The sequence below is a fragment of the Watersipora subatra genome, chromosome 1 (assembly GCF_963576615.1).
Source record: "Watersipora subatra chromosome 1, tzWatSuba1.1, whole genome shotgun sequence".
Taxonomy (NCBI): Eukaryota; Metazoa; Bryozoa; class Gymnolaemata; order Cheilostomatida; family Watersiporidae; genus Watersipora; species Watersipora subatra.
In genome coordinates, this window is record NC_088708.1 from 53212465 (window position 1) to 53227446 (window position 14982).

The 14982-nt window shown below is 35.0% G+C and overlaps 1 protein-coding gene across 1 annotated transcript; it reads left to right on the top strand.

Moving 5' to 3' along the window:
- The first annotated feature begins 4660 nt into the window (after positions 1-4660).
- Positions 4661-13708, top strand: LOC137388874 (uncharacterized). Its single transcript, XM_068075354.1, has 6 exons — positions 4661-4666; positions 7280-7359; positions 7676-7816; positions 11612-11691; positions 12253-12418; positions 13468-13708. The coding sequence occupies exons 1-6, from the start codon at positions 4661-4663 to the stop codon at positions 13706-13708; spliced, it is 714 nt and encodes a 237-aa protein (XP_067931455.1).
- The last annotated feature ends 1274 nt before the right edge of the window (positions 13709-14982 follow it).

Here is a 14982-nt window from a genome sequence, read left to right on the forward strand (position 1 = left end):
CTGACAGTAGCTGACAAAAGATAAGTACACAATCTAATTTTCTACTAATTTATACTGACTGCTCAATTCTATGTTGAGCACTCTGATATTAGTTCTAGGTATGATAAATTTCAATATATATTATATATATATGATAATATATATAATACATATTATATATATAATATATAAAATATACATATTATATATATATGATAACATCTAGCTAACATTCTGCTGGCTATCTAATCTTTAGCATCTTTATTCTGATAGGGTAACAAATAGTCATTTTTCTTTCTGAGCACTTTTCTTAAGCCCACCAGTTTTTCTCAGAAACAAACTAAATGCTGCTAATAAATGACTTTTTATTTTAGTCCAGTTACAAAGGTAAGATCATCATATACACACACAAATATTACTGCTTTTGTCTATTCCCATCTGCATACTAAAAATAAATTGTACTTGTGTAAGTTAAGCTGGTTGTTTTGCTAGAGGTAGCAGACGTGTGTGACCTAAATATAATCTTTAACCAGTGTAGGGACCCGAGAGTCCTCATACATGTATGTCACTCAGGTATGCGAATGAAAGCAGCTTCAAATACACTCAGTTGTAAGATACAAGATTTCAAAATGTCGATGCTGAACAAAATTAGTTATTGACATGATGTTTTTATAACATTTTCACCAATTTTGCTTTTGTACACTGATTTTTGTTTAGTGAAATTGTCAACTTTCTGCCACTTAGCTAGAACACCAGTTCCGTTATAAAATTGTTCTTGCAGTCTAAAACTCACGCCAAATCCAACTCGCTCAATTATCTTCAAATTTTCTTCAAGATATTTTTTCATATCAAGCAGCAAATAGTTATTTTCTGTATTAGTATTTATTTTTTCTCTTCCTACTTATGCAAATATTAGCCTTCGGGGTTTCTTTTATTAGCCGTGATTATGGACACGTTTCTACCTTCCCCTTCTTTCTTCCTGTATGGTGAATGCTTGACTACAGCTTCTAGTGCACAGCATGGCAATGCAGACGGTATTGCATTACATGTTAAAATCCGTTTTTATGCTTGCTTCAACATATAATTTTGTTTTACTCCTCAGGTTTTGTTGCTCGACTATCAGTTTTAAGGTTTTATACTACTGGTAATATGAGCTTCTCTCTGATACCACTTTATGCACGCACGAGCTATGTTTTAGAGGCATAGAGTGCTCCTGCAGTCTGATAAGATCTCGGTTAAATTTAGGAACAAGTAGATAGGTCAAATCTGTAATAGTTATGCAGGTTTTGGTTCTCATAACCATGGAGTTTTATTATGTGTAACTTAGTAGCTATGAAGCCATACAGCTGCATGGCTTTATAGCTATATAGCTTCACAGATTCCATATCATCCTTTTTATTCTAATTTAATATGTGTATATTTATATATATTACTTTATTGGCAATAATTTCATTTCAAATAGAAAGTTTTTTAAATTATGCTATACAAAAATCATAAAAATATATATATTTCTTTATTATATTATATAGAATAATATATATGTGCATATATATAAATTTTATGCATCTAATGATTAAATTAAAAGTTTTATATTCAGGTTTTGTTATTGTGGATTGGTATGGAGCTATATATATATATATAAAAAAATTGTTTTCTCACCTCGGATACCCCGTATGGGTGGTAAATTCTGCTCTAACTCGGGTCTCCTACCAGAGACCTGGGAGTTTGAGCACTCGCCTCAAGATCTTAGCTGTTCCCAATAGCGCACTTTTCTGCAACTCACCTGAGTTGATTGTTGTTGGTATTTGGGCAAACCACATTTTATGCGCCGGTGTTATTGCGCCCAGTGCCCCAATGACTACTGGGATTACAGTTGTTCTTACATTCCAGCATTTTTCAATCTCTTCTCCAAGAGGGAGATATTTCTCTACCTTTTTTTTTTCTTTGCTGGCTATATTGTAGTCATTGGGTACTGCTATATCTATTATAGTAGCCCTCTTGTTCTCCTTGTCTACCACCACTATATCTGGTTGGTTTGCTAGGACATGCTTGTCAGTTCGGATGTAGAAGTCCCAGAGGATCTTAGCGCGGTCATTTTCATTGACCTTACCAGGAGCTTCCCACCAGTGTTGTGGTTTATTAAGGCCATACTCATCACATAGACTTCTATACACAACACCTGCGACATGATTATGCCGCTCAGTGTATGCGTTTCCTGCTAGCTGCTTGCATCCACTGATGATGTGTTGGATAGTCTCAGGCGCATCTTTGCACAGTCTGCATCTAGGATCGTTCCTAGTGTGATAGATTTTTGTTTGGAGTTGCCTTGTTAGGAGCACTTGCTCTTGGGCTGCCATGATTAGCGACTCTGTATTGGCTGTTAAGTTTCCTTTGTTCAGCCACATATATGTCTGGTGGAGATCGCCAACCTTAGATATTTGTTGGTGGTAAGCACCATGAAGAGGTTTCGTGTGCCAGTCAATTTCCTCATCATCAGGGCGTAGGTCCGTTGTAATAGCAGCCGATTGAAATTCAGCTAGCAACTTATCTGAAATGGCCATGGAGGCTGCATATGCTTTGATGCTTTGCTCCTTCTCTTTCACTGTCTGTTGTACACTTTTGAGTCCCCTACCGCCATCTTTCCTATCAAGATACAATCTAATAGTATCAGATTTTGGGTGGAGTGCTCCATGCATGGTCAGCAGTTTACGAGTTGCTATATCTGTTTCTTTGATGGCTTCCTCAGTCTACTTTATTATGCCTGATGGATATCTTATTACTGGCAGTGCGTAGGTATTTATTGCCATGACTTGGTTCTTGGCATTGAGCTGGCTCCGCAAGACCTGCCGAAGGCATTTCTTGTATTCGGTAATGGCTTTGTGACGTACCTCGACTTCGTGGTTGATGTTGCTTTGCATAATCCCCAAGTACTTGTACCCTTCTTCTATATCTTTGATGGTACCATTTGGCATTCTTAGGCCATCTGTGAGCATAGAATGGCCTTTCTTAAGAATTAGCCTTCCACATTTCTCAATACCGAAGGTCATTCCGATGTCCTTGCTGTATACCTGAGTGAGGTGTATTAGTGAATCAATGTCCCTTTCTTTGTTAGCGTACAGTTTGATGTCATCCATGTAGAAGAAGTGGTTTATCTTGGTGCCACTCTTAAACTGGTACCCATATTGAGTCTCCTCCAGCATATTGCTTAAAGGGTTTAGGCATATGCAGAAGAGCAGTGGTGATAAGGAGTCACCTTGATAGATGCCTCGCTTAATTTTTACACTCGCCAGCTTTTTGCCATTAGCCTCCAGTTTCGTCTTCCATTTGGTCATTGACATCTTGATGAATGGCACAAGAGCAGGGTGAACATTGTACATACTGAGGCACTCAAGTATCCAACTATGGAGAATTGAGTCATAGGCCTTTTTGTAGTCAATCCAAGCCATGGCAAGATTGGTTTGCCTTCTCCTGCTGTCTTGACATACCGTCCGATCCACCAGTAACTGATGTTTGGCTCCTCGGGTGTTGCGCCCAATTCCTTTCTGAGCACTGGTCATATAGTGCCTCATGTGCTCTTCCAGTTTGTCTGCAACTATTCCTGAGAGCAGTTTCCAAGTGGTGGGCAAGCACGTTATTGGTCGATAGTTTTTGGGAATCGGCCCCTGCTTATATATATATATATATATATATATACAGTTTATTAAAAACTACAGGTTAAAATCATTACTACTATTAGTTTCATGCAATCGTGTTGCAATCTTCAGGTAGAATGACTAAAATGTATAATGTACAAGCTGTAAAATTACTTAATAAAGCTGAGGGCTTAATACTATTGTGTGATATATATATATATTATAGTATACAGCAAATTATGTAGTCAAATTATGTTATTGAGCTAATTAGATGTTTTCTGGCATGCCGGCATGTGGATATTAGCTCACTTCTAGTGTTAAGGCTGGCTAACTTCGGTTCGAATATGATGAAGTACTTTTCCCATAGACATAACTGGCAAGATTTTGTTGATGTGTTGTAAGATCGCGCTCTTTTGATGATCTTCCAGGTTATTTTATAGCGAATGTTCTTGTCTTTTAAGTCCCATATGTATTTACTCAATTCTGTTTGTAGCCTTTTAGTAGGATATTTAAAGGATGTATTGTGGTTGGCTAGTCTTGTTTTAAAAGTTGTTTCGGTGAGGCCTACATACGTTTGTTTCTCTTGCCCATCGCGTTCTTCAGACTCTACGGTTGCCTGATATACTATGCATTTTGAAAGGCATTCTCCATTTAGAGGGCAATTTTCCCGATTTTTGCAATTGCATTTTCTGTCGGTGTTGGTTGGTTGTGATAGTGCTTGTTTATTGTGCCCGCTAATTATGTGGTTGATATTAGAAGCACAGCTATAACTTAGTTTTACGGAGTTTTTGTTGACGATTTTGTGTAATTTGTGTTCTGGTGGAAATTCACTCTCCAGGATCTGGAAAAATTGTTTACCGATCTTGGTGTTAACAGCTTTGTTGTATGGAGGGTTGTACCATATTGTTTGGCGTTTCCTGTTTCTGTGTTGGCTGGCTTCTTTGTTTTGGTTGTTGCTCTGGTATTTTAAAGAAAAGTTGTATTTACTGTTAGAAAGTGCATTTTGAAATGGGGCTTTTGTTTCCTCGAAGAGTTGCTTGCTTGACGAAATGTTGGTGAGTCTATTGTTGACGGATTCAGGTATGTTTCTTATGATTGATGGTGGATGATTTGAGTCTATGTGTACATATGTGGTTGTGTTGTTAGGTTTACTATACGGTTTGAAGCTGTTGTTGTTAAATCTTAACAACAACAGCTTCAAACCGTATAGTAAACCTAACAACACAACCACATATGTACACATAGACTCAAATCATCCACCATCAATCATAAGAAACATACCTGAATCCGTCAACAATAGACTCACCAACATTTCGTCAAGCAAGCAACTCTTCGAGGAAACAAAAGCCCCATTTCAAAATGCACTTTCTAACAGTAAATACAACTTTTCTTTAAAATACCAGAGCAACAACCAAAACAAAGAAGCCAGCCAACACAGAAACAGGAAACGCCAAACAATATGGTACAACCCTCCATACAACAAAGCTGTTAACACCAAGATCGGTAAACAATTTTTCCAGATCCTGGAGAGTGAATTTCCACCAGAACACAAATTACACAAAATCGTCAACAAAAACTCCGTAAAACTAAGTTATAGCTGTGCTTCTAATATCAACCACATAATTAGCGGGCACAATAAACAAGCACTATCACAACCAACCAACACCGACAGAAAATGCAATTGCAAAAATCGGGAAAATTGCCCTCTAAATGGAGAATGCCTTTCAAAATGCATAGTATATCAGGCAACCGTAGAGTCTGAAGAACGCGATGGGCAAGAGAAACAAACGTATGTAGGCCTCACCGAAACAACTTTTAAAACAAGACTAGCCAACCACAATACATCCTTTAAATATCCTACTAAAAGGCTACAAACAGAATTGAGTAAATACATATGGGACTTAAAAGACAAGAACATTCGCTATAATATAACCTGGAAGATCATCAAAAGAGCGCGATCTTACAACACATCAACAAAATCTTGCCAGTTATGTCTATGGGAAAAGTACTTCATCATATTCGAACCGAAGTTAGCCAGCCTTAACACTAGAAGTGAGCTAATATCCACATGCCGGCATGCCAGAAAACATCTAATTAGCTCAATAACATAATTTGACTACATAATTTGCTGTATACTATAATATATATATATATCACACAATAGTATTAAGCCCTCAGCTTTATTAAGTAATTTTACAGCTTGTACATTATACATTTTAGTCATTCTACCTGAAGATTGCAACACGATTGCATGAAACTAATAGTAGTAATGATTTTAACCTGTAGTTTTTAATAAACTTCATACACAGCTCTAATTGACTCAATTATTGAGCACTTTACTTTACAGTGTAAACCACATATACTATATATATATACATATATATATAAAAGTTATATTGATACACATTAGTAAAAAGAGTGCTCAATGTTTAGAGTAAAAACAGAGCTGATATAAAACTATGTGTACTAAAAAAACTACAAGTTTAATTAAAACATTTTATTACTTAAAGTTTCGTGCGGTAGGCTTGCACTCTTCAGATAAAATGAAGAGTGCAAAGATGTATTTTGCTTCATTAGTGCTTCATTTTATCTGAAGAGTGCAAGCCTACCGCACGAAACTTTAAGTAATAAAATGTTTTAATTAAACTTGTAGTTTTTTTAGTACACATAGTTTTATATGTATATATATATATATATAAATATATATATATATATATATATACACATATATATAAATATATATATAATATATATATATAATACACTCAACTCGGAGTTTAGAGTTATTTTTTCAAATTTAGTTTTATTAAAATGACATATTGTACATGTATATATAATTATGTTATTTCGCATTGTAGCTGCTAGGAACATTTCCAGTCATACCAAACACCACCTAGTTATATATATACAAACTAAAGGAGTTATTATACGAGTACATGAATCTTGTGCATACTTGCATCAATTTTTTTACACGTACCGATTTAAGGCATCTGTTAGTACCTAGACATTCATATTCTACAATAGACAATTCGATTTCTATGATACAAATATGACATCGCATGCTTTTATCTTTAGAAGTGTGTTGCAGTCATTATTATGAAATCTTTTGCCTATTTTCTTTCACTGACAGTTCGTTATTGATTGTAGACACTATCAACTACCTTGCTAGTGAGTGAATGTACTTGCACATTATTAGCAGTAGTCACCTGTTGTCTACACTCTACCCTTTTCTGTTAGACCCTCAGTGTTCAGAGCACAAACCTATCAAAAGAAAATCTTAACTGCAAACAGATGGCTTGAAATTTGTTTGAAATACAAAAGTGTATTGTTTTAGCTTACAGCACTATTGTACTGTATGACTCAACTGCAGCTCTGAACACTGTATTTCTTGGTTTAAGTCGTAGCTCATAGTATGTGCTGTATTAGTAGATGTTGTCATGTGTATGCTGCTACAGATATATAAATAAATGGTGTGACCTAATCGTTTTGACTTTTGTTAATAGGTTATTTTTCATCTATATGAAATCCTATGTGTACACCAACTTTGATAACTAGCTTAAGCAGTATTATACTGTAGATGTCACTTTTATTCAATCTTTTGCATAAAAAGATCTGATATTGAAAAAATGCAGTTTGTAGATCTTCAAGAGTGAAATATTTTTATTTAGGTCTGGCAGTTTGTCCAGGTAGTTGAGGATAAAGGTTGGACAGAGGTGAAGGCCATGTCTAACTACAAACTGCAGCACAAGTAAGCGCTCATAATAATAATCATTGGGTTGTTCGACTTTTAACCTTATCCAATCACCGCTTGTTTGGGGTAACTTAAAACCTCTTATCCACTACGCCCTTGAAGATTTTTTCTTACATAATTAATTTTTTGGTGATGCATCTAAAATTTCTCAGACAAGTGTTCTAAGCTATAACTCCATGGCATTGATTTAGGTATCTATAATTTTGACCAAATTTGATACATTTATTCATGTTCCACATGCTGTCCCTTTAGCATGGCTAGTTGGAGAAGGATAGTTTTTAGGCATTATAATCTCTGTTTTTATTAACTGTAGATACACACTGCAGAATGTGGGTGGAGGTTGGGTTAAGAAGGTTACTATGGATCACAAGCTATCCCACCTGTACTGCTGCTCTGAGAATGATCTACATGCTTACAACCTGAACAACGGAGAGGAGCTTTTCAGTCGGAAAAGGTATGCGTATCTCAATATCTTCTTTTTCATTAGATTTCTAAACCCTTTTAACTAGATGTGACTCTTTTTTATACACATAAGACACCCTTTATATATGTCATATATGTGACCTGTACCAGTTAATAAGTTATATACGTTACCTGCACTAGTTAATAAGTTATACATATTACCTGCACTAGTTAATCAGTTAATAGTCTGTAGAAATTACAGATGCTCTGCGAAGTGATTGTAGATATTATGCTTAGTTTGAAAAAAAATTGTTTTGAGCTTGCTGCAAAGAATGAGACAAGACAGCAAATGGGTCCAAGTTCTTTTCAGACTTTTCCAATATTTTTAATGCTCCAATAGACTAGGCATAAACTTTCAATTGTAGTTTTTACTTTGTTCAATAATACAAGTTGACATTTTCACTAATTTGTAACTACCGTAAAAGTTCTATTTGAATGCCATGGCGCTGTATTTCTCAACACTATTATTGTGGCATTCTATTTGAGGTGATGTTCAAAAAGAGGGTGGCACTTTATTTTTTAATTAGCTGGTCAGAATTTTGGAAATATAAATTAAATCATTTTACGATGAAGCGATGTTAAGGTCGCCTATATTTGCATTCTTCTTCGGGCAGGACGACATTAATGCCCTCAGCCTCAGCATTTTTGCTTAAAGGTTGACTTGCAACAAAATTGACATTACAGTTATTTGATATCAAAAGATTCACCAAGTCTTACTCTGTTGTGTTGTAGGTGCAAAATATGTGGGAATGTGATTACAAGCTCTTAAAAGCTAAAAAACGAACAGTTAATCGTAGCCACACGAGACTGCCGTAGTTTGGATTCTCTTTCCAAAATGGCTCAAATGTGACGTAGCTGTGGAAAATGGTTTCTGTTTACATTTTCATGCAACCTTATTTGTCGAAATATTTTCACAAATATACTTCATGCATTCAATAAAACCATGTCTATTTTTCTTACGCGTCTGTTTTATCGTCATTGTAATGCGGTCACTTTTAGCACTGATATCTTATAATTTACCGTAAAAATTCATTTAATTTTTTAACCTTAGCTCAAAGGAGTACATATCATTGTCTGAAAATCAAGACGAGCCTATTGGTCACCTGTGATAATCGAAAAGCGCTGCAGAAATTATTTGCGAAGTATTGGGTCACATGATCAGATCACGACTTGCCGATTAGACCAAGCCGAAACAAAACTGTAAAGTAGCGAGCATCTATATTGGATACGGGGTCTTCTGTAAAACCCAAAGTGTTTGTCATAAACTAGTGCTACGGTAAGTTTTATATTGAGTTTTTATTGGCCTTTCAATTCACGTGAGAACATCACATGACAAGACAATAACCAAACTGTAATGACAACGTCAGAGAAATAAATAGATTCCGATCTACGGCGTCTTTTCATTTTTGAGCTTTTAAGAGCTTGTAATCACATTTCCACACATTTGGCACCTACAACACAACAGAGTAAGACATGGTGAATCTTTGATACCAAATAACTGTAATGTGAATTTTGTTGCAAGTCAACCTTCAACATTTTTTATATATGACAAAGTATCATACTGAGTTAAACAAGGAACTACTTTGTGAAAAAACATATTAGACGAATACAGTTATTAATTATTTTGATGGTGTTGCTTTTGAAGTTTTAAGGAAACAAACAAAAAGGTTTGGAGTTAAAAAATAGACTTTGATAAGCTGTAACAATGGCTGCTATTATGTCGTTCGCTACAGTTGTTCCTGACGAATATTCTCATCATTCATCAAAACATTTTAAAGTCTTTAGATCAGGTTGTAAACCACCTTCTGGAGGAATCTAAAGACAACGAATCGGATTTAGACCTTGGAGATTTTGAATCAGAGTATAGTTATGACTGATGAATGTTACGATCGATCTGCTCAGGCTTACCGTCACTAAAACCATGGCAACCACTACAGCAACAACAAAAGAATTATTTGTTATTGATGTAACCAAGTCATTATTACTAGCAATTTGGGGACAATTTTCTACCAATCACTTTCTACTATGGGTTCGTGAAGGCCAAAAGTAATGAATGTCAAAGTGGCGCTCTAATAAAGGTGTCTTTCAATTAAAGAGTGGTGCTGTATTTTCAATCCTTCTGCTATAGTAGCATTCTATTAGAGGTGCCCTTCGAATAGAGGTTTTAAGGTAACTTAAAGAATCATTGGCATCAGAAATGAAAGCCTAGAATTCAAAGACTATATAGTTGAATTACCTTCAAAATAGCCGAAGTACTGTGCAACTTCACTAGAGCTATCGTGTATTTATAACTATTGTCATGGTTTGCTCAACTAGAAATAGAGTGAAGAGCAGTTGATTCACTATTTTCTATCCATCAATGATAGACTTGTCTTGTTATTTGCCAATCTGGGTAAACTGACTTGTTTTCTTAAAATAAGCTGAGAGGAAAAATGAAAAAACATTTCGTGCTACTTGCAAATGGCTTTATTTTAAGCTCTCTCACACTTGCCAGTCAAAAGAAGTAATGAAATTTCTTGATTGGATTTTCTTTGTCATTCTCTTCTTCATTGTTAGCGTCAATCCTTACACCTACACATATGCTCTATTCTGCTATTCAGCGCTGAACAAACAGCCTATGAAAGCTGCCGTGTTACTTCTTTCAATAACTGTGATTTACTCAATCTACCCACCCTGTTACTCACAACTGCATACCTTTTGACATAAATGAACTTTACTGAATCATCGAACATAAATTCATCAAAGAAAATGTTTTTGTAGATAGAATTTATTCAGTGATTTCAGCTTTTTCCTTAGATACGGACTGTAGGCTAAGGGAGATCAGCAAGGTTTGAAAGTTCTGCAACTGAACAGCTAAATAGATAAATATTAACTTTATTATCGCTGGTCAATGTTGTGTAAAGCAAATTAGTTGATGACACAAAAAATAGTAAAGTAATTTATTTGTGTTTAAAGAAGAAGCTTTTCTTGCATATTCTTATATATATGTATATATATATATATATATATCTTACTTTTTTATAATGTAAATTGGCAAGGTGTTTGTACTCACCAACACCTTGCATCTCCACCACCTTACACCATATTCTGGTATAAGGTGGTGGAGATAATATCTAGGTTCCAGAGTATTTTGTCAGCTATTGCCTCTATATTTTTTGAGATCATCATGTGTAGGAAATTAAATCAAAAGTTCCAAACTCTGTATATAACTCTCTGGTAACTAAAATGATAATTGATATTATTATTCTTAAGCAATATCAAGCCCTAGTCAAATAGATAAATTTTGACTATGAGAAGAGCAGTGTTAGTCGGAAGCCACGACTAGAGTTTGAAATAAAATATTACTATGAACAGGATTTGAACTCTTACACTCCTCATGAACTACTTTCAAATGACCAAGTCAATGTTACCGATAATAATGCATATATACAATTGTTTCCTCATTTCTGTTAATTCAAGTATCTACTCAAACTCCCAGGTTTCCTATTAAAGACCTGGGAGTTTGAGTACTCTCCTCAAGATCTTAGCACTTTTCTGCAACTGACTTGTGCTTGTTGTTTCCCTAACTCTAGCACTCTAACACCTGCTTCAATCAACTGCCTTCTAGCAGTTCAAATACTTGTGCAGATACGTATCTCTGGGGTTTATCGGCACATGTGATAATCTCTCACGGCACACTATACTGCCTGGGTATACTAGCAGTTATAAACATTGTGATCTATGGGGCAGAGCATGGATTGATATAACTAGTTAATTGGCAAAATAACTTGGTGTTGTAATATTTTAGAGCTCACGATATGTCCATAACTGGCTGTGTCTATTCAACGTCTGCTCAGTATATGGTCACAAGTAGCAATGACCGTACAGGTATGTGCTGTCTTACCTGATGCTTGCTAGCTTGATTTTGGCTTTTGCAAGACTTGTCTTCCCTTTCTAAAGCCTCTGATATTGTTAGAACTCCTTAATCTTACTGGTATTTTCTGCCCATATTCTACTCTCACACGTCTGCATTGTACATATAAAAACTCTAAAATGTTTTCTATGTCTTGTTTCTGTCTTAACCTGGATTTTCTATTCTTTCTAGATTTCTTTTACTTAGCTAGGTTTGTCTTCCCTTACTGAATATCCGTAGTCTAATATACATGTATATGTTTTTGTATCTAGCATTCTTCTATGACTGATCATGTCTGTCATATTTGATTATACAATCTCAGCTCTAATTTATGTCTTTGTTTTTTGCTGCTTATATGTTTACATCTATTGAATTAGATGTATTCTCTCTAGAGGTGTCTGTCACTCTTTAATTTAATACAAACAAACTGGACTACGACAAAACAAGGTATATGCTGTGTGCAGAGATGTATGATAGGAAGAGTAACACCATTGCACCACTCATTAGTTGCTCTCATGAATGTCTGTGAATTGCAGTAAAATGTTGGATAGTGAACGGGGGACTAGTCCATGTCTTCAGAGTGCACACTAAGCCCGTCACTCAGATCATGAGTCACCCCCAAGTTGACTCTCTCATACTCAGCTGCTCCGAGGACTGTAGTATTAAGCTGCTTTGTCTCGACACGCTCAACACTCTCTACAGGTAAGGTGACATAACTCTTCATTTTATTATTTATGTGACTTGTTTTCTTGAAGTTTATCAAATCTCCTCATTTTTGCATTGTTCCTTTTTATGTGTTTTAATTTACATTTTCTAAATGGTTTGTATTTTATGAATGTAACTTCTTATTTTTGTATGCTGTAGAAAATCATTGTTTCTTCGAGTAAAACTACTCTCTCAACCTCTCCCTCTTTCTCTCTTTGTCTCTCTCTTTATCTATCTCTCCATCTCTCTCTATTTCTCTCTCTATTTCTCTCTCTATTTCTCTCTCTATTTCTATCTCTATTTCTCTCTCTATTTCTATCTCTATTTCTATCTCTATTTCTATCTCTATTTCTCTCTCTATTTCTATCTCTATTTCTATTTCTCTCTCTATTTCTCTCTCTATTTCTCTCTCTATTTCTCTCTCTATTTCTCTCTCTATTTCTATCTCTATTTCTCTCTCTATTTCTCTCTCTATTTTTCTCTCTATTTCTCTCTCTATATCTCTCTCTATTTCTCTCTCTATTTCTCTCTCTATTTCTCTCTCTATTTCTATCTCTGTTTATCTCATTCGCTTTCTCTCTCTCTTTTTTATTGCTTTCTTGCTCACTCCTACCACCCTCTTGATTGCTCTCACTATTTCTAAAGCATTTTGCTCTCTTTGGTTGAAGTCCTTTATTTTTCAAACCAAGTTTCCTAATGTTTGATCTTTTGCTATAAGGCAGTTTTTTACGGTAAGATTGCTCGTTGGTTGACATAGATTTGCTATGTTTTCTACTAGTAGGTTTTGTTTTTATAGAAGGTAACCTGTCTCTGTGTAGGTTAGTTCCTTTAATCCTCAAGTACCACATAACTTTTTTCTTAATCAGCAGAATAAATAGTTATAGTCAACTTATAGGAATCTACATGTATATTTTTTCTTTCAAGTAGGATCCCATTTCTACGTTTTAATTTCTCTATCAAGAAAAATTTTGGATGATTTATTTTTATTATAGTATCATTAGAACTGTTTTTAAGGTCCCCAATTTATCCTACTTTATTTATTTTAGCATTACAGTGTCATCAGAAGGTGTGAGGTGGATGGGGCTCACGCATGAGAACATCATGTGGGCATGTACATCACGACAAGTCACCATGTGGAACCTGAATCACTTTATAGATTTTCTTTCTCTCAGTCGTGCCAGAGTGGACAAACTCTCTCGGCATTCAGCGCCATTGAAGAGCACACGACTCTTGACTATTGGAGATGACAGCTGGTGGGTAAATAAGGGTATAATATTTAAATACTAATATTGAGTGACCTTGTTCACCAATCTTCAGAAGTTCACATGCTAATTACGATTTGTGTATGATAGGCATATGATAGTCCAGTGGGTTATACTGTCCTTTCTTAGCTGGTGTTCCTACTATTTGTGGATCAGCCATCAAAGTTAATATATATTGATAAATCCCTCTTTGTCATTGTGTGTGTGTCTGTCTGTTAGTCTGTGTAAATACCACATGTTTCTACATTGTTTTGGCCGACTTCATGCAAACTTAACTTGCATATGTTCTGTACCTTTCATTAGATCAATAAAGTATTTAGTTTGTTAAAAAGCTTTATCTGGCTCCTGAGAACCAGCCTCTTAAAACCCACCTGCAGACTCTCTGATTTAATATGAAATAATTTCTGGGCATTGCTGGACTGACTGCTAGTAGACAATAAATTATAAAAGTTTTAAAAAGTTCATATTTCTGTTATTAAACATTGCGATGTAGTTTATTCAACTTGAATGGCAGGCTCCCCAACCTTATTGGTATGCAGTTATGTTTTAAGATTTTATAGGAAAGAACTGTGAATAATTTCATCATAGACATGCTATTCATAGGCTCAAGGTCTATTTCTATTGTTGATAGCATTCGACTTTTCTCTTCTCGCAATCGCACCCAGTTGTGCACAGTTCTCCCCATGCCATGTCTGTCACCCTTGGAGCAGGTGAAATGTGTGGCATATTCAAGAGAGCTTAATTTAGTCTACTGCCTACTCAACCATTCCAAGCTGTGGATTTACACTACCAGGTCAGCGCTTTTACGTAATACATACACATATATATGTAATACACTGATAATACATGTATAATACACATATACTGCACATATACTACACATGTAATATGCATATAATATGCATATAATACACATATAATACACATATACTCCACATATACTACACACATACTACACATATAATGCACATATAATACACATATAATTCACATATACTACACATATAATACACACATACTGCACATATAATGCACATATAATACACATACACTACACATATAATACATATGTGTAGATATAATATATACATATGTGTGTTATAATAGAATATCTAAGATCATGTATTCTATTATAATACACATATATTACATGTCTAATACATATATATAACACCTATAATACATTTATAATGTACGTATATTAAATGTCTACTATGTTATAACACACATATATGACACATAGTACACATATAACACACATATACTACACATACAATATATACATCTGTATAAGTTTGA

Excerpts from the sequence above, each read along its gene's own strand:
- LOC137388874 (XM_068075354.1), top strand. Across the intron at positions 7,817-11,611 it reads GAGCTTTTCAGTCGGAAAAG|AGCTCACGATATGTCCATAA; the intron begins GTATGCGTATCT and ends GTAATATTTTAG. Across the intron at positions 12,419-13,467 it reads ACGCTCAACACTCTCTACAG|CATTACAGTGTCATCAGAAG; the intron begins GTAAGGTGACAT and ends TATTTATTTTAG.